The following is a 23,492-nucleotide window of genomic DNA, read 5'->3' as shown; positions in this document are numbered from 1 at the left end:
TACTTTATCATGCTCCGCATTTCCTGCTTGAACTGGAAAGGGTGGAGTGTTCAGGGTGTTTTTCCTTTCTTTGTTCAAACGATGAACAGTGATTTTGTGTCAGTGTGTTTGTCTCCACTTAGTGTGTATGTGTCTGTACTTAACATTTGTCTACAGCAGGTTTACTGACTGCTTACTTTTAGCCTGATGACTACAAACCTGGGTGAGTCAGACACTGCAGATCCTCTGTGTGCCAGTGAGATAAACCACCTCCCTTGTTTGCTTGTTTTTTTTGGACTGCGAATGAAGGAACCAGAATTACACATTCAGGTTATGACTAACTACAACACTTTCAGGGTGCTGAGCCTAAGTGTGGTGAATTTGAATCAAGGATAAGAAAATATTCATGTTTATTTATGTAGGTAGTGAGTGTAGAGGAGAAGAGGATATGATTAATCTTTTCCACCTTTGTTCAGTAGCCATTGCATATCCAAAAGCAGCATCCTGGAGATCTGAATATTATATTTGAGAAGAAATGAAAGGAAATTTGACACTATGGAGACACTATGTATTATGTGATCCAGTGTATTGTGTACACTTTCTTTTTTTTATTCTAGTTCATCACAAGGTTGTGACTGATTTGCTCAAATCTGGAAGAAATAAAAAGGAAAACATTTCTGAATCCCATTCACGCTGCAATAAAGATGCAAACAGATAAACAGTCTAATACAGAATGACTTCTCATAATATTCCCATCTAAATACACACGTTTCTGCACTCAGTACCCAGGATATTACTAAAAAAATCAGTCATTTTAGAAACAAGATGGACACCTGTTTACGATCTATAGCAAATAACATTACATCCAATAAAATAAGTATTAAGTTAAAGTTATGTTAAAGTCTTATTTTTGAAGTAGGTTGTTTACCTCTTTCATTGTACTTTTCTCCTGGAGAATTGAATGTTCATACTAACCCAGACTAAGCTAAAGACATTTGAGGAAGGAAGCATATTTCTGTAGAGCTGTTGGGAAAAGGTCATGGCCTTATTTAAGCCTATAGAAATGGCTTCCTACTATTAATCATAAATGTAAAAATAACAGTTGCAGATTTTACTCCTGGAGCCACTCATTGGTCACTTCACAAGTTGCAGTTGAAGTTGACATCAACAAACAAATGATGCTAGACCTTTGGTCAATGCTACAATAGCTTTGCTTTACTTAGCCATTTTTTTGCATTTACAAACAGACACTGACATCTGAACTATGGTTTTAACCCATGATCTTGACATTAGTATGAGAGACTTACATTAAAAGATAGATCACTTCAGTGATCTAATCTGAATGTCAAACACACATTAATGCTCTTGTGTGTGTGTGTGTGTGTGTGTACCTGTTTTTCTATTCTGGTGGGGACTTAAACCTGAATACACACAGACTCATGGGGACTCATGTCATGGTGGGGACCTAAATTGTGGTCCCCACGGGTACAAAAGCTTATAAATCATACAGAATGAAGTTAATCTAAAACAATCTAAAATTGCAGAAAGTTCCCTCACAGGAACTCATAGGTTTAGGTGTAGGGTTTGTGTAGGGCAATAGAAAATACACAAATGATGCTAGACCTTTGGTCAATGCTACAATAGCTTTGCTTTACTTAGCCATTTTTTTGCATTTACAAACAGACACTGACATCTGAACTATGGTTTTAACCCATGATCTTGACATTAGTATGAGAGACTTACATTAAAAGATAGATCACTTCAGTGATCTAATCTGAATGTCAAAATCACATTAATGCTCTTGTGTGTGTGTGTGTACCTGTTTTTCTATTCTGGTGGGGACTTAAACCTGAATACACACAGACTCATGGGGACTCATGTCATGGTGGGGACCTAAATTGTGGTCCCCACGGGTACAAAAGCTTATAAATCATACAGAATGAAGTTAATCTAAAACAATCTAAAATTGCAGAAAGTTCCCTCACAGGAACTCATAGGTTTAGGTGTAGGGTTTGTGTAGGGCAATAGAAAATACAGTTTGTACAGTATAAAAACCATTACACCTATGGAGAGTCCCCACAAGGATAGCTGTGTGTGTATCAGTGCATTACGGATTAGTTATGCTTAGTATGACTTTTTTAAATTGTTGCTAGGGACAAGTTCATAGAAAATGAAATATTATAGAACATAGAATATTCTGCTCTTTGGATGTCTGTTGTTGAGGAAGGTTATGCAGGATAAGAGAGCTATTTCCTGTAAAGCAAACTTCTGAAGGCCATACTCCCTCAAATAGCTTTGACCAAAGTCCAGTTTCTATTTTTAATATTTATTTTAAATATGTATTATATTTATTATATATTGTGTGAGATACAGGCTAGGAAAAATCTGTCAAATCTGCGTGTTAGATCGGTGTGCTCCTGAACGTGGCCAAATTTATACATATAGGCCTACTCTATATATATCAATAATTAAAAAAAATTGTTTTTGCTTTTTGTCCTGACGCCCTTTTCCTCAGGAAGTCAAAGCAAAAACTGTGTGTGTGTGTGTGTGTGTTTGCGCGCGCTCGTCCTCGTGCTGAGCGCCTGCTCTCCTGTACTGCAGTTATATCGCAAGATGAAGTAGGAAAATGCAGTAGTTGATATATAATCTCATGTTATTACGATTTCATCGTGCTCAAATGAATTTGACCTGTCATTGCCGTGTCTCAGATACCAGATGATGAGCGCAGGTGAGTTTTTAACGTGATAATGTGGTAACAAGTATTATCAATTTATTTGGGAAAAGAGAAATAAGTGTCTGTGGGAATTTTAAATGTCTGAAAGTATGTGAAATAGTACTTTTCGATATTTTATTGTGCATTTAGTTTAGTTTTTTTTTTCTTCGAGAATTCCACTTTGTTATTGTAATGTGATTAGATTATTTAAATATTTGTAAAAATTCTGTTTGCGACTCATGTAGAACATATTATGTGTTATTTGCTTAACCAAAATGCCAGCACTGTTTTGAGCGTAACATATTAATATTTTTCTTATGATAATAGCCTATCTTAAGCTATATGGGCACTTTTGGCCCTGGCTGTGGGCGTAATAGTTTATACGTAATATTTTATTGAAGACATTAACAATACAATTTCCACCATAATAAGCTGTGTTTGAAACATCCTGTAGTGACAATTACAATATGTATTGTAAACATACAATACATACAGTAGCCTATTTAAATGGTGTATTTCACTTTGTGTAGATCATAATTTTTCTGATGGATTTAGTTTAGCATTTAAAGTTTAGGTCTGTTACAAAGGTAAAATTATAAAATATATGTTTAAAAGGCAAAAAGTACATATAAATATTGAATATGCAGTTAAAAAGTGTAAAATCATAAGTGTTTACTGTGACCTTAGAAAAAGCAAAACGTTTAAATCTGTCAAGTTACTGAAAATTCAAAATATGTTTATAGAATTGTGCGTGTATTTTTATTGTAAATTTCTATTGTATTTTTTTATGTTCTATATTTTGTGCATAGCTGCAGTCTGTTTCATTCAACTGTAACAGAAAATCTTAACTCATAAATCACCCTGAAAAACAATTTTCATTCAGAAATTGCAATAAATTTCACAAACAATTACATTGAATAATACACAAAATTTTGAAATGCGGAAACAGAAATAGTATTTACATTTTCCAGCAATCTTCAAGGAAATAATCATTTTTACAGTGAGGATGGAACTATTTTTGATGCCCCGAATTGCTACAATGTTCACAATGCTACTCTCCAGCAAAAACTATTTTTGTAAATATTAATGTTTTCTTATTGGGTTTCAGGAGCATTTCCTGGGCCCCAGAGGACACTTCCAGGCTGAGCCTCTCTTAAAGGGACAATGTCAACCACCTATTTCTGAATAATTTTATGATAATCAAGAACCCAAACCAAAAATTGCATCCAAACCAAGAAAATATCTAAAGCATCATCTCAGTTCAAACATGTACTTCAATATGCTTCACACTAACAAAAGCCGAAAGCCTCCATACTCAAGAGAGCTTATGACGGAAATGCATGGAAAAATTGTTCTGGAACAGGAGGGGTCACAAGAGAGGAAGACGGAGAAAATAATACACACAGAAAAGACAATGCAAGCAGAAGAGACAGAACCAGATGTTATTGTGGAACAGGGAGATGAGTTAGGATGTGGGGATGAGTTAGCACAGGGAATTGATTTAGATTTGGTGGAGGGTTTAGAAGAAGGTGAAACATTTAAGTCAGAGGATGAGGAAGAGTTGATGGACCTTCTCTCTGATTCATGCAGTAAGAGAGACGTGGATGATTATATAGAGAACGATCAGATTGAAGTAGAGGACACTGGGAAGATAGCATGGAGACTGACTAAAAATGGTGTATCAACATCACATAAAAGCTCTAGTGATGTTCAGTCGGCTTCTAATGCAGTTTATGGATGCATTGCACACACAGACAGATTCCAGTATGATGAAATTTGCATCAATAAAACTTTCATTGAAGCATTTTACCCAAATGGCATAGTCCCAGGCAGAATGTTTTCAAGTGAAGAAGACATAGATGGGATGTTCCCCGATATTTGTGATGCAGGTGAGGCGTTAGCAGACAAAGATGGACTTTCCGAGTGTGACCTTTTTGAACAAACAGAACCTCTCCAAATAACAGAAGCAGAGGACAACGCCAATGGAGATATTATGATGCTTACTTTGGAGGAGGGATTAAACGGCTCTGATTTGTCTTCAACTTCCATTGAGGAAGAGGATGATGAAATACAGTTAGAAAAAGAGCAAATGGAAGAAAAAGGAAACCGTTATTTATCAGACGACAGTCCATCTCAGGATCCTTCAGCTGCTATTGACTCTCCAGACTGTCCTTCATCAAACAGTGGAGGTGAAACTCTCCTTGAGTCCGATCTGAATTCTTTTTCAAATTCTTCTTCTTCTCAGCCATTTTCTGGCTCTGCAATGGTCTCAGATGATGATATAGCAGATACAAATCACAACTACTGTAGCAAATATGTGGTTAAACACGATGAAGCGATACCTGCCACCTTAAATCTTAATGCCATCAATGCTTTCTCACTCATTCAACAGCAATCTGAAAGCCAAGGCCAAAGTTTACAACAAAATCGAGAAGAAGAGAACATTGGGGAAGAAGAAGGGGTTGACCACTTGAGTAGATCTGAGGGAAAAGAACTCACAGTAGATCATGTGTACGAAGAAACAGAGCCAAAAATCCAAGCCAAAGACTTCCTTCAGAACAGGAAGTACTTTATGACTCGCTCTATATCTGTGGAAACCCCCAGTAAGAGAGTTGACCTAATGAGCAGCCCTGCAACAGGAAATAGGCGGCTTCTGCTACACCCAAGCTCCTTCTTTACAGACCAGTGTTTCCTCGGAGATAGTAGACCTGCACTGACAGGCTCATTAGGATGTCTTTCACAAGGCACCTCAAACTTAGCTAAAGTCACTCGAGTTGATATACCACCCCCTTTTGAACTGGCATCCATCACAAAGCGACCAATCAGAAAAAGTTCTCCATCCCTCCCGAACGAAGTCTCTGCTTCTTGCAAGAAGCCTGATTTTGGGTTCAAGCGATACCTTCTGCCATTACGATTCCTTAGGAAATCAGATCGTAAAAGCATTATGGATAATCGCTCCGTATCCTCCAGATCCTCGTCTGAGTCAAGTCCGCAAGGGTCATGCAAACGCTTGGATTTTATCAGGCATAACATGGGCAGCCCGGAGTTGCAGAGCACTCCAGATTGCACACCACCTATGTCCCCTTCTTCCTTTGTCTTTCAAAAGAATAGACAAAAACAGGGACTAAACTTCACTCTTAATAATGATTTGGCTTCAAGCACCATTTCTATGGAGCTAGGGTCTCTCTTTGAACCCCATCCCCTTTCCAAACCTCGATCTTTCTCATCTCCCAATACAGACTCTTCAGATTACGAGAACGTTCAAAATGCTGCTTCTCACTATGAGAATGTGCAGATTCGCCTCCTGAATCCAGTCATTCAGAGTCAACGAAATCAGAGTTCACCCAGTGATACTGATGGTTATGTGGACATGAGCAGTCTGCCGGGCTTCCAGGGCAAAAGTCGGCCATCTGAGCAAGAGACAGATAGGTACAATTGTTTATATATGAACAGTTCAGATGCAAAAGCCTCTAAGTACGTCTGACGATTTTCTTTAAATTTAGCATTTCTTTCTGGCTACTATGTATAGGTTTTTATGTAAGTACTGGTACTTCTGAATGGGTTGAGGCTGGTATTAAGTGCATTTGAAGTGAAAGTACTTGATGAACATATACTATGTGTGGAGAGCATTCACTCAGTATCGTTATCTCATTTTAGACCAAGATGGCCTTTAGAGGCTTTTGCATTGGAACTCTTCATATTGATATATTGTTTTATTATGTTTATATTATTAACATGAAGCTCAGGATTAATTTCAATACCATTGTGGAAAGTAAATGTTTTTTTCTTCTTCGATATGTTTCAGTTTAGAGAAACTAGACACACTATAAACAGCATAAAAAGTTGGAATCATAAGCAAATGTGTTATTTAACATATTGAAAGCTTGTTGGGCGATTCTTAGGTAAATATCAGGCATATGAAACGCATGTTAGATCTTTTGGTTAGATCTAATAACAGGCAAACTATTTTTTTTTATTAAAAAAAACCCTCTTAATCTGTATGTTAGTCCTTAAAAGCTCAAAGTATTGCATTCCTGATAACGAAAAGGTTATTTTTTTTGTGATTGTGTCATGATTCTACTTTTTCTGTTATTTAGTCTCTACACTTTCTGTTCTCCTAATGTGAGACAAGATGGAACAATGGGTGTGTCTGTGGGTGTGACTTGTACACAGGAGAAAAAGACAAAGGCATCTGACAAACTGGTAAGCTTATTATGAGTGTTTCTATGTGTCCTGCATTGATTTGTTTTAATTTATTGTAAGTCAGTTGCCATTTTATTTCAGAATGTCAACTGTTCCAGGGCTTTCTATAGTGCCAAAGAGCTTCTGGACAGTGAGGCCCAGTAAGTCATGAAAACAACAGCTGAAGCCTATGAGCTGATTGGCAGAAATTAATTTAATTACTGATAAAATGATAACCATTTAGTGGGTGCAAATTTGTTTGAAAAATGTCTGAATTGAATAGAAATAACTATATTATTATGACTATGCTTCTTTTTCTTCATTTTAAGGCATGTCAAGACTTTACAACTTCTCAATGAGGTGGATCATTCATATTTCTCACTGACATTGTGTGTGGATTTTAGTAGAAAAAGAGTTGTGTGAAGTCAGAAAAATAGCGATGAAGATGATCTCTATTTTTTTCCCTCACTTTCACACAATAGTCAGTTGAAGCGGATGAGAGGCTGATGACAGTGTGGACAGAGGTACCTGATATTTATACTCTCCACCAAAATATCCACACATTACTGGAGACTCGCTTAAAAGAATGGTAAGACACTCTTACCCACACACATGCATGTGCATATGCTACCCTCAATTGTTTATCATCCTCAAATAATGTCCATCTGTCATCATGTCATCTGTTTTATGCATTTCACTCCACACATCAGGGATCAGAATGAAGGTATTGCTGAAATCATCCTGGCAAAGAAGACAGAGTTTTCCATTTTCTCTTCTTACATCAGTCATTATGATGAAAAATTGAACTATCTGGAACACATACAAGGCACAGTAAGGGATATATGATGTTTTTGTTTTCATTGATTGACAACTTTAACTGAACCAAATCTTTTCTTATTATTAGGCATATCCATCAACCTGCCACTCTCATTTAGTACATGTGTTCAGACTGTACTGTGTGATTTGAGTGTGTTTTTTGTATTGTATTATTACACGTAAAAGTGTTTGAGTTGTGTGTGTTCATTTACTTAGATGGCCTGTATTTAAATATATATCTATGTACTGTAGCGTGTGTTTTATATCTCAGCTACCAGATGCAGGGACCCTGAAAAAGCAGTTGCTGCAGGTCATTGTGCGCATCCTACAATACCGTATGCTGCTAACAGGTGACTACTAAATACTTTTTAACTAATAACTTTATATCCTTATTAATTCTTATCAATTTAAATATATTTTTTTTAATGCATATTTATTTTTCCTTGAATTTTTATACCAAGACCTGTAGTATTGCTTAATATTGCTTTATTTTTGTTGGGGGTTTTTTCCCCAACAGACTACCTGAACAACTTCTCACCAAACTCCAGAGAGTTTGAAAATACGCAAAGTACGTCTCAGCATTACTCACAGACAACAGTATCTTAACAGCAGCAGCAGTATACTTTTTTCTTATCTTGTTTTTATCTGTGTCTCTTGGATTACAGTAATGAGAGAGCCATTTTGTTTCCTAATGTAGGCGTTTTTATACCAAGACCTGTAGTATTGCTTAATATTGCTTTATTTTTGTTGGGGTTTTTTTCCCCAACAGACTACCTGAACAACTTCTCACCAAACTCCAGAGAGTTTGAAAATACGCAAAGTACGTCTCAGCATTACTCACAGACAACAGTATCTTAACAGCAGCAGCAGTATACTTTTTTCTTATCTTGTTTTTATCTGTGTCTCTTGGATTACAGTAAATGAGAGAGCCATTTTGTTTCCTAATGTAGGCTTCATCAATTTTAAGAAACTAATGTTTGATTCTTATCTTGACATGTTTGCAATTACAAAGAGTCCTTTGGTTTTATCTCTCAGTGTGTGTATAATTGATTTGCTTAAACAACAACATATCTCTGATCCTCTAGATAGTTTCACAAAAGGCAAATGACCTTTGACCCCATCATGGATTTTCAATAATCTTTTTAAACAAGCCTTTCTGCATCATTTATATATGAGGGTCATTTATTTATGAGGTGCTGCTCTAAGAGAGTATCTGTTTGTAAGGGAGGAAGTTGACAATATAAATGTATTTATATTTTTTATTTTATCTATTTTAATTCATTAATTTTATATATGTTCTTATTATTGTGCCATTATTATTTATTTAGTTTTTAATAATTTATTGAGATGGCCTATTTCTAAGGAAATATTTAATATATTCAATAATTATTTAATATACATATGTTATATTTTTGATATGTTTGTGTGTATTTTTATGTATGTTGAAAATGTACATGTATAAAATATTAATCTGTCTCTCTCTACCTATAACTCTCTTTCCCCTCAGATGCTTTGGTTGTGGTCTCAGATATTGCTCATCATGTTAATGACAACCTTAAGAATGGAGTAAGTATGTGTTTTTTGGCCTAATGTGCTTATAGATAGTCTGTGTGTGTGTGGAACCAAAGCAGTTTGTGTAAATGACACTGCTGTGCCATGTAAGGGCATTTTTGCATTATTTTTCTCTTTCTCAGGCGGATCTCCTGCGTTTGGTCCATATTGAACACAGTGTTCTGGGTCTGACAGATCTCTTACAACCTGGGAGAGTAAGAAATTCAATGACTCCCTGATCACATACCATTCATCCAATCAAATTTTATGAATTTTTCAGAATTTTGGGTGGTTTTAAAGCTGTAATGATGAGTAAGGTTGTCTTAATCTCTATCTCTATCTTTGCTCTAGGTGTTTGTGAAAGAGGGCACTTTGATGAAGGTCAGCAGAAAGTGCAAGCAGCCACGTCACCTTTTCTTGGTATGTGATTTTATTTTATTTACATTAATTTTGCAACTTAATTATCAAAGATACAAGATTTTTTTGGGAAGAAAGACGTTAGAGTATATATGACTTTTAGTAGCTGAGATGAGATTGCCAAAGTTGCTTTCTTTCTGTATAGTCTCTATTGTCTCTCCTTTGTGTTTGTGAGTTATTTTACTTGTTTTTAGAGTTTCCTGGCAGGATGTTGTTCTGTGTGTGTTTATGTCTACATGTGCTATTGTTATTACGGTGCTGTTCTCACCCCAGAATAAGTCTGTGGGAACAGGGCCAAGCAATGTGTTGAGACAACAGAACAGAGGGTGACAGGATGAACGTGAGATGGGCTGTCAGAAATACTGGATACTGTAGACTTTTCAGTCAGACTTACAGTTGTGCGCTGAGACGGGCATGTGGCCCCCAGAGTGCTGAACTTGAATATCCCTCATATTTTATTGCTTGATGCAGGAGACAGTCTGTGACATTTCATTTGCACCACTGATTAACATTTCAGAAAACAAAATAGGTTGCCTTATCACTTATCAGGCAGTATCTGATGGTAGGAAAGCACTTCTAAATCCAGTGTTTGCACAACATCCTGTCTACAGCGATGTATTTTGGTTGTGTTTAGCTGTATAGATTTATTCTTAACTGCCTATGATAACCCAGAATAATGTGCACATGATTTGGCAGTTGTCTGAACAAATAAAAATGGCTAATTGATGACTAATAATTCTATTTCACAGAGAAATGAGTGTCTTAGCGAATTAGTATTCTCTTTGATAAATCTCAGCTTAAATGCACATTTGAGTTTGTTCCAAATCACTATGTTATCATGCCTTGCTGTAACAACCTGCCGTAATACAATCATTGCCTGTTGTCACTGATGGACAGAGCAGTGACGCAGCAAAGCAACCTCATAGCGCCACCTTGTGGTGAACATCTGTTACAGTGACCCACTCAGATTAACTGTTGTGGTATGCAAATATCAAAGTAGTTATTTGTGCTCATATGTTGTGAATGTTATAAAAAAACAATTTTTTACTTTTTACATTTTCAGATGAATGACATAATGCTGTACACATATCCTCAGCAAGATGGCAAATACAGACTCATCAACAGATTACCATTGGCAGGGATGGAGGTAAAACTGACAACATTCACGGACACTTATAGTGTTGATTCATGTATAATAGTTCTTGGAAAGCATCTTTTCTCAATAGGGAGAACACTAATGCACTTTACACTAATGTGTATTTAGTGCTCAAGACACTAATTATAAGCAGTGTTGTTATTTTTAACTAAAACTATTAAAAACCATCCAAAATAAGCACCAAAATTATTAAATTAAAACTGAAATAAAGATAAAGCAAAAAAGACAAAAGCATTTAACAAATTTACTAAAATGAAATGAAAACTGAAAATATTAAATTAAAACTGTATTAAAAATATTAAGAAATAGTCTTATAATATATGAATAATCCTAAAATAACACGGGTTGTATCTATGTATAGCATTATTTATAGCCTTTAAAAAAATGTCTTTACAAAGTGCTTTATCGAAAACCTGTAAATGTCATATAAATAGTAAAAACTAACATGTAACAGAATAAGAAATTAAAATGCATAAAATAAAATGAAATGAGAAAACAGAACTAAAAGAAAAAAGAAAGGAAAAATGTATAATACAAAAAGGAATAAAATAATAAGAAAATAAAATATGTAAAATATGTCAGATCTTCATCTTATTCTAGTTTGCATTTATTATATGTATGAAAATGTAAAAAAATTATAAATAGACAAAATAAATACATGAACATCATTTATTCATTTTCGCCTCTCTTCTTGTAGAACCTTAAGTGCCTCATTTAATTGTATGAACCCCAGACACTTTTTTTGTCTTTCAGGTCAGCAAGCCACCAATAGAGAATGCTCAGAGTGCATTGAAGATAGACGTGAAAGATATAAGCATCACTTTGTCTGCCAAGCAAGTGACATACACAAACTCAAACAATCACACATACATATGTAGTGTATGTGTGTGCAGTGTGACTTATGCTTGTGTACATGTATGCAGCTCCTGCACTGAACGAGACGGCTGGTTTGCTACACTGAGTCGGACATTAGTGAATCTCGGCCCCGTATCAGGAGACCCAGTAAACTGTTTTGGGGTGAGGAAGCTTTAAATAAAGTGTGATTAAAATGTCAACACCTGAAAGAGTTGACATTTTGTTTCCTGTTGTGAAATTATATGTGTCTTGTGTTTTAGTTAGTGGATGGGCCAGAGATGTGTCTCGGCGAGAACGCTCCTCCTCTGCTGTCTGTTTCCCAGGTGACAGTTTGCATGAACTGTCACTCACATTTCAGCCTCACAAACAGACGACATCACTGCCATGCCTGCGGCAAGGTACAAATACATTGAAAGGAATAGTTCACCTAAAAATTTTAATTTGATGAAAACGTACTTACCCTCAGGCTATCCAAGCTGTAGATGAGTCTGTCACTTCATTGGAACAGATTTAGAGAAATTTAGCATTACATCACTTGCTCACCAGTGAATCCTCTGCAGTGAATGAGAGCCCAAACAGCTGATAAAAGCAGCATGTTTGTAATAAACAAGTTCATCATTATGATGTTTTTACCTTCAAACCGTCACTTCTGGACAAAACATGCATAATCCAAGCACTTGTAACCGGTGCTTGATCTGTGCATATTTCTCTCCTGATTCAGATGAGACAACTTTTTCACTGGAGAAAGCAATCATTTGGAAAGAGCTCAACAGTTTAAAGTAAAAAACCTCCTAATAATGTATTTATTACAAGCACACAGCAAGTCGGTAATTGGTGGACTGGAGTTGTGGGGATTACTTGTGTTTTATTGTGATGTTTTATCTGCTCATTCTGACGGCACCCATATACTGCAGAGGATGTATTGGTGAGCAAGTAATGTAATGCTAAATTTCTCCAAATCTGTTCAGATGACAAACAAACTCCTCTATGTCTTGGATGACCTGAGGGTTAATAACTTCTCAGCAAATTTTCATTTTGCATCGAGAGCCACTCATAAGCTCTATTTATTGTGATTTTCTCATCTTATATTGTTTATAGATTTTCTGCAGAGATTGTTGCAGGAACAAATTCCCCCTCAAATATATGAAGAACAGACGTGCCAAAGTGTGTGATCATTGTTACACTGAGCTGCGTAAGCATGGTACAACCACAATATCTTTCATTATATTAGTTTTAATTAAAGATAGTTATGCGTGACTCTCATCATAATTGTGTGTGCATTTGTTTGAGAGATGTTGCCACAATAACAGAGAGCTCCAGTCGACCTCTCTCTTCTGTCTTCCAAAACATTCATCCATCGAGTCTATGGAAAAGCCGCAAAGGCCAACTGTCTTTCAATCAGGTAACCTCTAGATTAATATCTTTGGACTAAATATCAGTCCAGTGGATCATGATTTACTCTGATCTCACACTGAATTGTTTGATTATAACACAAATCAAGTTTTATTAAGTGTTGCTATTAAAAGTCTTATTTTAAGACGATTAAAATGTTCAGCACTGCATTATTTTAAATTACAATTACATCCCTTCCAATTTTTATTAATTTAATGTTTTATTTTTTCGTTTGGATTTGGGGTGAAACATCATGTGTTGTTGCCTAGGAGACAGTGTCCGATGGAGTGATGAGTGGAACCCTGCAGAGGTGCAGGAACAGCAAGAGAAGTTGGAGAAGCCTGTGGTTCCTCCTGAAAGATAAAGTTCTCTACGCATACCCACAGACTGAGGTAATGCACACAGTCACGTTTTTGCACACATTAACTTGCAACATGCAGCTCCTAATCTCTCTGTGTCCTTTTGTTTTATATAAGGAGAGGGTTGCATACGAGACCCTTCCTCTCTTGGGTTTCTCTGTGAGGTCAGAGGTTGAAGGGGAGAGCAGCATGTTTCAGCTGTACCACAAAAGCACTCTCTTCTACACTTTCAGAGCCCAGGACAGTCACACTGCACTGAGGTTAAAATACAGATTACATTCACACAATACAGCAATTTATAATGTGTACATATAGCATTGGGACAAGTAAGTTTTATATATATTTTAAATAAATTATTACTTTTATTCAGCAAGGAGGATTCATTAAATAGATCAGACAGTAAAGATGTTTATATTGTTACATAAGATTTCAAATACATGCTGTTCTTTTGAACTTGATATTTATCAAAGCAACCTGAAAAAAAATGTATCACCATTTCATAAATATTAAGCAGCACAACTGTTGATAATAATAAGTAAGGTTTCTCAAGCACCAAATCAGTATATTAAAATGATTTCTGAAGGATCATGCGTCATTAACCACTGGAGTATTGACTGATGAAAATTCAATTGAAATTGAAATCACAGGAATAAATGACATTTTAAAATATATTTAATAAAATGTAAAGTTTGTAAAAATATTTTAAAATATTACTGTTTTTACTTTATTTTTCTCAAATAAATACACCTGTTTTTAGCATTAAATACTTTTTTCAAAAACATTAAAATGTTATATATAACACATTAACACAAATATATATTATTTTCTGCTATTGCATAATGCGAAAATTCTGCTCTATTCCAGATGGGTCAGTGCCATGGAAGAGGCTACAGTCCTGTAGCATCTGCCGTCCTGCTTTTGTCTTCTCACATGAGCAATTAAATCTGTTATTGATCATTCGAGAGCGATGCATTTTCACGTCACATTCAAAAATCACTACCCAGTGTAACTGGGACTGTAATCAACCATTCCTACGCTAACGTGACGCAACAGACATATTTTTGGAACACCAAGGGAACAAAATGCTCACACTCAGACATTTATTTTGTGCCAAATACTTCTTCCAAAGACCTCGTTTAGCTGTGTGTGGACACACTATAAAGGCACACTGTAGCACTTCCAGCTGTCATTTAGATAAGAACATTTTAGAACCAGTGAGATGTTACTTAACTTAACCATTATATAATGTGATATATATTATGCAATACCCCAGTGCACTATATTTTATTAGGACAATTTCTAGTTATGGGAACTGGTGTGAATTTGAGCCCATTATGTTCATTTGGTGGCATTTTCTTGATGTCCTCTCATATCTGGATTATATTTCCTTGTATACTGCCATCTGTCATTTGGACAGTGACTTCTACTAAAACTAGAAAGAGTAACTTTGGATTGATAGTTAGTATTTAGCAACTGAGCTGGTATTCTCGTTGCACTTGATGATGATGTAATGTTTAATTTACTTACCTTATGTGCAAACTGCCAATCTGTTCCCTTTCCATGTTATAATTACAATATGAGAGCTTAATGTATATTTATGAGGAATGTATAAGTAGTTTGTCTGAAGTATTAATTGTCACTGTATCATTTGAGTAAAATTTACTTGTGTAATGTTATTGTTCACTTTGGTTTCCAAACCTCACTAGTGCCTCTACTTCCTATTTTATCCTCCTTTGTGTGTGAAAACTTGCTTCTCTAATGTGGTTATGCATAGGATACCTATGGGGTTGACCACTGTTGAAATAAAACTTAACTGTATGGTAGTCAGCGCTATGTATAATGGTTTCCTATGTGGTTCATTTCAATTCAATTCTGTTCCATTCAAATGTATTTTATGATGCAAATCTTTCAAGTGCAGCTTAGGTTTAGGTAGAAGTACTTTAGGATAAATCAATAGTTTATAATTAGCTCTGTAACTTTTTCTGAACCCCTCAATGTTTTAAAGTTATATTTTCAACGACAGCCAGGTTGAGTCCACAGAGAGTGAATTTTAGAGATGCGATTCTGTGATTAAGTATCTTCAACTCAGTAATTAAAGAGTGTATTACAGATTGAGACCGTGTGTGAGGGATATGAAGAAAAGGGGAGGGAGGGCTGGCGTTGCCCTGCTTCCAAGTCCCCAGGAGACGAAGTGACCCAGAACAGAGTGAGAGAGCAAGGATGAGAGATTGTTTTCTGGAGTACCTGAAAGTTACGGACACCTTGTCCCAAATAGGAGACACATTCATCATTTTAACTCCCTCTATCCCTTTCTCTTCATTTGCTTTTTCTCTTTCTCTATCAGCCACTCTGATATCATGGTCTAAATTGTAAATTTTATCTCCTCTACCTACACACACACACACACACATATACATATATATAAAAGGTTTATGTTGAACAAATGCTAGGCTGTAATCAAGTACATAATTGAGCTGACGATATGGAATAGAGGCCTACACCCACATGCATCTTCTATCAATTAATTAATCATCGTTCTTTCTTAGATAACATACATTTGCATATTCAGAAACAAAAAAAAACAAAGTTTAAAAAACTCCTAAACATCATAACATGTCGCAGCATTATATGACATTTTTAAACCGACTTTTAACTATAAATCCAGCAGTTGGCAAGGTTTTTGATCACATGGCAGCCGCACGTTAGGTAGCTGGACATTTTGGAAGCATGCAGCTGATGCTATCTAGGTTGCTGGTTTTGCAGATTCTTTATTAAAGGAGGACGAATTGTTCTCTTGCGGGGGTGTATGTAGTTGACGCGACTATACACTTCACTTCTCTGAACAAGGTTTGTGCTTTAGTTTTTAACCACAGATTTACAACAGTAGTTATCCCTTATTCATCAAAATCATACGCAACCAATTTCATTCTTCGTGAATGCGACAGATTTTTAAGGTGAAAAGATATAAACGAAATGAGAATTTTATATATATTTTTTTTTACAAATTTCATACCTTTTTCATACCATAAAAATAACAGAAAGGACCACTAGCAGTTGGGTGTGGATTCTATATATGACATGCGGTCAGTTGTAGGGGCTCAATGACGTAAGCCAAAAGTAAAATAGGTAATGAAGACAGCACTTTTTGGATTTCAGGCAATTAAGAATGTAAATAGAGTCCATTTTTGATTACATAACTTGAAAGTCACGTTGAATCAGCTCTGCATTTAAAAACTGGTATTAAAATGTATATAAGAAAACGAAACTGAGAGAATTAAAAGCCAGTTAAAGTGCTGGATGGTTCAAGCTTGGAACCTACCTTTCTAGTAACAGACTGTCTATACTCCAATTTGAGTGCATGAGTGCTTCCACACAGCCCTAAGTAGGCTTCTTCAAAGTACTTGACCGCACTGAGTTAATGATTATTAGCTGTGTGTTTGAGTTTATAATTGTTAATCAAAACATCTCTAATTAGGCTGCTTGTAGGCCAACCCACTCCACATGAGACCTAGGCCTATACCACAGAAATTGCCTACATGAGAATAGTAATTACTGTGCATGGCTCTTGTAGATAAATAAATTATCAATAAATAAAATTGTAAATTATAAACAGTTTAATCTTTTTAGGTCATATAATAAATTAAAGAAAGATCATCATTAAGATGCATGTAAAGGTCAAAGGTGATACATATAGAATACGTATAAGTTTTTATTCTTTCATATTTCTAGACCAAGAAAATTTCACTGATGATCTAGAGAGATTGAGAGAAAATGTGTGTGAGAGTGTGTGTGATTCTGTGGCAGTGTCACAGTGACATTGTCGTGACACTTTTGGGTCTTAAGTGTCTTATGTTCCTCTGCATTGCAGCAGAGTGATCAAGAGAGGGGGAGGAAAATATCCCTCATTTTCCTACAATAGATAAAAGCATTATCTATTATTTTCTTGATCTATCTGAGGTAAATTACCCAGTCTAACATCTAACATTGCGTAGGGACATAAATATATAAGGAATCTCTCATTTTCTAAATCATGCCAGCCAGAGGCGTCATGCCCATTCAAAGTGAAATCCATTCAGCTTTTTGAGCCAAGTGGATTTTGAATGCAGATTCCAAAAGACAAAAAATAGCCGATTAATATTTTCTGTATTTAATACAATCACACGTGATTATAACTTCAGTGCCTCATTTCATCAGCAGCTAAATTCAAATCTGCGTTCGCTGGCTGAGCCATAGACAGACGCGTTTTTACAGCCCTGTGTATTAACCAATCACACACGATGCTGTTGAGCTTCTGAATGCAATGACCAATCAGAGGTGTTCAGAGGAGTCATCGTTAAAATGCCGGTGTTTTCTTCACTGGCTCGCTGACTGAATACCTTTTTCTGGCTAATTCTCGTCAGAAACAACAAAGTGCAAATGTGTGTACGAATCTGTAAGATATTTATTTCATAGTGTAAACAGCTTCAGTGATTTTAATGGGAGTTTTTGAGAGTGCTTGAACTAGACTGTCAGTGAAAATGTTCTTTGATAATGTAAATGTTCTTTGCTCTCTTTCTGTACAATGAAAGTGTTATGATTAGCCTAAATTGCAATGTTTTATTAAAATTAACTTTCAATGTTAAATTCACATTAAATATAAACTCAGTCATATTAAAATATCTCATGGCATGACATCCATATCTGTTAATTAAGTAAACAGACAGGTTTTTATGCATAGTTAATAGATTACATGATTAGGTTACTTTGACCATCGCCCACTATAGATCAACATAATCTAGGTGAGAATCAAGATATTTCATGATATAGTTAATGCGTTTGGGGATGTTTCCAATAAAAATGAAAAAATAAATAAAACATAAGTACTGTTGTGGCTGCTGTGTGTCACATGACGACCCCCCCAACTCGTGCCCCCTCAAAAATAATGAGTGCATGACGCCCCTGCCAGCTGCCCTGATCTACTATTAAAACACAGGAAATAAACTCATCTCTCAAAAAACTGTTTTTTTTTTTTTTTCATATTTCCACTTCCCTTTTATTTGGTGGTGTTTATAAATGTACACTTAAATGTGTAATTCTCTTTAAAATGTTACAGAGTACTACTTACACTCTTTTCATGGGTTTGTGGTGAGAAGGGGAAGAAATGTGACTTCTGTTTTACTGCTGGAAACTGACATATAAGGCATACCGATCTGTCAGACAGCTGTTTACAGAGTGTGTGCATCTTTGTGTAAAATATGTCAGACGCAAAGTTTATGCAGCACTGTAAACTTCTCTCTATGCGCACCAGTACACTAAAACTAATGAATCCGTGTACTTAGTTGGGCTATTTATCTGATGTTCTTTTCATAAACAAAGAAGACAAAGACGAATGATTAAATATCATTTAATTGGTATTCTGATTATTTTACATATACTATAACAATACACCATTAATCTGTGTAGATCTGCTCGATTACAGATAAGGTGTAGCAAAACAGCCCCCTCACCTCCTCCAATTCTGCACCAGATCTACACACACATAGGCTCTGCAACATACTGTTGTTTCTTTGCTTTTTTTAAATCTCACCCACACACTTAAATCTAGGACATACACTCCACAGTACTGTGCGGACCAAGAGGAGGAAAGCAGGACAAGACTACAAGCACACACACAGAAGGATGTCGATTTTCACATTTTGTGCCCTTAACACCAACAGTTATGTGACCTTTCAGTGTATGTTTTATAGGTAATATTCCATGAACGCAATATAGAAACCAGACACAAGATCTGTTTCTCATCTCAATGCCTCTTGAGTAAACTATCTATAAATCACCAGCCAACACAATCACTGTTTCTCTTTGCATTTGTGTCCAGCTGTGGACAGAATGCTGGCACATGTGGCAAGCTGCTTTAACAATTAATGCATAATAATATCTTATTTTGTGTTACCAGTATGCCTACGTAGCTGTAATATTACTGTTATGTATTAGCGCTAGTATTGTTTTAAATGTAACTAAATATTCAGTGCTAGTATTTATGCTGCTTTCATGTGCTATCAGAAATTTCCTGCTTCCCACTTTTGAAACTGTAATAACAAGTTTGTCACATTCAAGTTCTTTGTTGTTGGAAGGAATATGAATCATGGAGGACACCAAGGGCCCGGCGAAGGCGAGGGGGCCCTAATGCGATCTCTATCGAGGGGGACAACCCCCCCCATCCCCCCGAAATGCAGTGCTGGGGGTCCGAGTCAATATGCTGTTCCCAGAAACCATAGCAGCGCCCCTGCACTGACATGTAGCACAACTGTGCCTCCGGCGACCTGAGTTTGATTCCTGGCTCAAGGTCCTTTGAAGCTCTCCTCTCTCTGCTCTATGCTTTCCTGTCAAACTCTACTGTCCTATCAAAAATAAAGGCATAAAAAGCCAAAAATATAACTTTAAAAAAAAACTAAAGCCATAAGTCTGTCCTCCCCCATCTTTTAAGCTTAGGGCCCATCAGTGGTATCAAAATTATCTAGCTTCCCCTTTGTAAAAACGACTTGAGAGTCCATTCACATTCAATAGGATATATGTCGAACATCACCTGACCAAACCCGGAAAACAGGTCTCATTGCTTGCGCTTGTCGGAGAACGTGTTAACAGCCATATTAAATAATAGCGATATCTATGGACTTTTAAGATAATCAGTTAAACTAGCTAGCTGTTTTTATTGTTGACGTTTTATTCAATTTTTATATCTAAATGTGAAAAGAATAAAAATAAAAAAAACTTTTAGATATCAGTCCGCATATGTGATGGACATTGGTTATGATCATCATTGGTATCTACTTTGAAGGCATCTTGAGTAAAACTGCTTCATATTTAACTAAGCATATGCAAAACGCTTGAACCGGAAGCGACGAGTCTGTTGCGCATATCCCCTATTTCCGACTAGGGAACTTTATGAAAACATTATTCCAATAGTGATTTGTAGCCAATTAGTCACTAGTACTTCTTCATTACATACTTTACTTATTTGCTACTAGCCACTACTAGAATATATACTAATAATTATCGGAACAGTTGCAAAAAATAAGACGAAATAAATGAAAATAATACGGAATATATGTTGACATGGCTTGCCATAGGTTTGCTCTCAATAGTGGGGCATCTAGAGGTACACTGCCAGTGCCTGCCCTTCACATGAGCCCTTTGCAAAGAGGTCACTCAGATACACACTGGATGGACTGATACAGACGCTGCAAACGCACCTGTGCTCTCTGTTCAGCGCACTGGTTTATTAAAGTGTCATCTGAGCGCGCGCGCGAAGCAGAAGAGGATTCGCGCGAAGAAAAAGAGAGCACCTGGGCGACGTCACTCTGCCCTACTTTACTCAGAACTCCACGAGCGATTTGTACTTCCTCAAACGGCTCAATCACTGAAGCGAGCAGGCGTCTCAGAGAAAAGTCCGCTTCTTCCGGAGGAGAGGTAAGAAGTTAGCAGCGCTTCGTTGTTTTTTTTTTGGATCGAATATTGTTTGGTCGTGACGGAACTTTGGTGATGATGCGTTTTAGTGTATTTGACTCATTTTCTTCGCTGCTTTTCCCCGATTGATGCGCTGAACGGATTCGAGCGACGACCGCGGAGGCAGTCTGTGTTTTTAGACACATTAGACTTTAATCCTTCTTCTCCTCAGTGGTTTTTTATGACTTTTATATTTTCCAAAAAAAGCTTAAACATATCTTTAGTCTGTTAGAATGATATGAAAAGGGCGCAGTTTCACACAACACTTTCGTGAACGCCGCTGTCCGTTACTGGACCTTGACAGAATCGGCGTTTTCACACTTTGTCTTGCTAGACAACACTTCTCCGTAGTTGTAAAGGCAACAGAGGTTGTGGCTCAACCTAGTGACCTACCTAGACAGCACTTGATACATTACAGACGAGTTCGCAGTCAGCTGGTGATACTCAAAAATGCTGCATGCGCCTGTGATGTACAAAGACTAGGTAGTTTGTTACACCACTGTTAGTAAAAATAAATATTATTCGTGAATTATCACATTTTATTCCTAGTCCATAAATAACTCCAGTTTGTGACATTGAGGGGTCTAAAATACCACTGACACGGTCCTGTACAAAATATCAATAATTATTGATCCTTTACACAAAACAGATGGAGCGTGGTTCTGGTTGAGATGACTGAGTGAGTGAGTGTGTGTGTGTGTGTATTGGGGCATGGTGGAAATGGTTATGTCACATTTTACAGTAATTATCTACTGTTTTAATTGTTGTTGGTGGTTTGTAGACAGATTTCAGTTGATTTCCTTTAATAATAACTATCCATCACTACACCTGCTTTTGTCTGACGTGATAACTCTGCCATGGAGACACATCCTGCTGTGGTTGAACGGTTTACACCATACCACTCTTTCATTCTGTTCAAGGGTGTCGATAGTTCCTTCCTGTCCCGTACTTTAGATGTTGTGTGTATTACTGTGGACATGAGTGATGAAACCTGCTGTTCCTTTTGACATCAGCGAACTGAAAGACTCCAGAATTGGTGTGCAAGAATTATGTATTTCATGCACTTTAAAGCAATTGGCTACATTGAGTTTGATAACATATTGATAATTCCATCAGAATTTTGCTTATATGCTTTATATGCAACTAGATTTCAGTTATGCAGTTGCTAAGGTCTTCCGATTGTTATATGGTTGATAGGGTGTTCTAGGTGGTTGCGTACTGGGCAAGTCAAATTAAGACACTGAAAAGTATTTATGAAATAAAATCCTCAATCTCCTTAAGTTGCACCATTTGTAGCACAAACAGTGCAAGATCAGTTACCATAAATGGAAATTCTGTCATCATTTACTCATCCTCAAGTACTCACAAACCTGTTTGACTTCCTTTTCCTCTGTGGAACATAGGAAAAGAAGATAATTTGAAGAATGTTGCTAACCAAACTGTTTCGGTTCCCATAAACAATACAAAATGTCAATAGGAAACGAAACTGTTTGGTTGCTAACATTCTTCAAAATATCTTATGGAGAAATAAAGAAAATCAAACAGGTTTGGGACTACATGATGATGGGTGGAGTATTCCTATATAAGTAGTTCAGTACTTGGGGTTAGGGATTTGAACAAACCACTAATCCTTTGAGCAATAGTACTAGTTTACCTAACAAGGCCATGCACACACAAACACACATTTCTTACTCCCTTGTAATTGTTTTTCAGCTCCTATTATGGCTTTTCATAAGGCTTATGAGAACAAACATTCTCTTAGCACTCATTTTAACTTCTTATGTTCAGGAAAGCACATGGAGCCTCTTAACCACACCTGCCTACCCAACATACCACCCTCGCTGTCTCTCTCCTTCTCTCTATCACTCTCATTTTCACACATACTAACACAGGTCCACAGGCTCTTCTAATTTTATTTATTTATTTTTTGGCTGAATTTGGCTGAACAGGATTAATGATGCATATGTGATCATCTAGAGAGACTCTGACTGATGTGACATGAATAGTTTCTAAATCGATTTCATACTGTGCTGCAAGCTTATGTTATTGACACATTCTTCCACACCACTGATTCGCTAGCTCTAACACATACACAAACACAAGCAGAGATTTAGGTTTTCGAATGAGATGCTGCAACGTGTTTGGACATTTCAGACATGTTTCCAAAAGTGCCCTTCCTAATTGAACTACAGCAGTGTGTATATGTATGTATGGGTGTGTTCAAATCTCTCTCTCCCGGTCTTTCTTATTCTTACACACTCTGTAGTAATGCAGTCTAAATGCAGTCACTGCAATACAACAAGCAAGTTTGTTATAAAGTTTCTGTTGCAGTCACAGCCCGAGTCATGTCATTGGCTTTCGACAGAAGTGGGTGGAGTCCTTATGTTATACAAAACTGATCAATTTCAGCCCCAATTATTACAATAACCTATAATCCTCATTGGTCATGTTTCAAATGTTCTGATCCACAATAATAAAGCAAAATCATGTAATAGAATTAAACATGATGAGTGAAGGGTAATGTTACAGATGACCAGGAACCCTTTTTCTACATGGTCCTGTTGCATGAGAATTAAACCAAGGAACTTTA

At 36.5% G+C, this 23,492-nt stretch overlaps 1 protein-coding gene across 1 annotated transcript; it reads left to right on the top strand.

The window, feature by feature from the left end:
* The first annotated feature begins 2,541 nt into the window (after positions 1-2,541).
* fgd5b (FYVE, RhoGEF and PH domain containing 5b) lies at positions 2,542-15,245 on the top strand. The gene is made up of 21 exons (XM_016271961.1): positions 2,542-2,707; positions 3,801-6,121; positions 6,790-6,895; positions 6,977-7,035; positions 7,204-7,234; positions 7,357-7,463; positions 7,585-7,705; positions 7,962-8,040; positions 8,208-8,258; positions 9,198-9,256; positions 9,385-9,456; positions 9,593-9,661; positions 10,722-10,805; positions 11,568-11,647; positions 11,738-11,831; positions 11,930-12,067; positions 12,768-12,870; positions 12,962-13,071; positions 13,331-13,453; positions 13,538-13,680; positions 14,285-15,245. The coding sequence occupies exons 2-21, from the start codon at positions 3,960-3,962 to the stop codon at positions 14,319-14,321; spliced, it is 3,828 nt and encodes a 1,275-aa protein (XP_016127447.1). The 5' UTR covers positions 2,542-2,707; positions 3,801-3,959; the 3' UTR covers positions 14,322-15,245.
* The last annotated feature ends 8,247 nt before the right edge of the window (positions 15,246-23,492 follow it).

This window comes from Sinocyclocheilus grahami, unplaced genomic scaffold, assembly GCF_001515645.1.
Source record: "Sinocyclocheilus grahami isolate Dianchi unplaced genomic scaffold, SAMN03320097.WGS_v1.1 scaffold67.1, whole genome shotgun sequence".
Classification (NCBI taxonomy): domain Eukaryota; kingdom Metazoa; phylum Chordata; class Actinopteri; order Cypriniformes; family Cyprinidae; genus Sinocyclocheilus; species Sinocyclocheilus grahami.
The sequence above is the reverse complement of the archived record's forward strand: the minus strand, read 5'-3'. Positions and strand labels throughout refer to the sequence as shown.

Coding starts and splice junctions, on each gene's coding strand:
- fgd5b (XM_016271961.1), top strand. CDS start 3,960: ATGTACTTCAATATGCTTCACACTAACAAAAGCCGAAAGCCTCCATAC. Junction 8,041..8,207: donor ATACCGTATGCTGCTAACAG/GTGACTACTAAA, acceptor TTTCCCCAACAG/ACTACCTGAACAACTTCTCA. Junction 11,648..11,737: donor AGCATCACTTTGTCTGCCAA/GCAAGTGACATA, acceptor ACATGTATGCAG/CTCCTGCACTGAACGAGACG.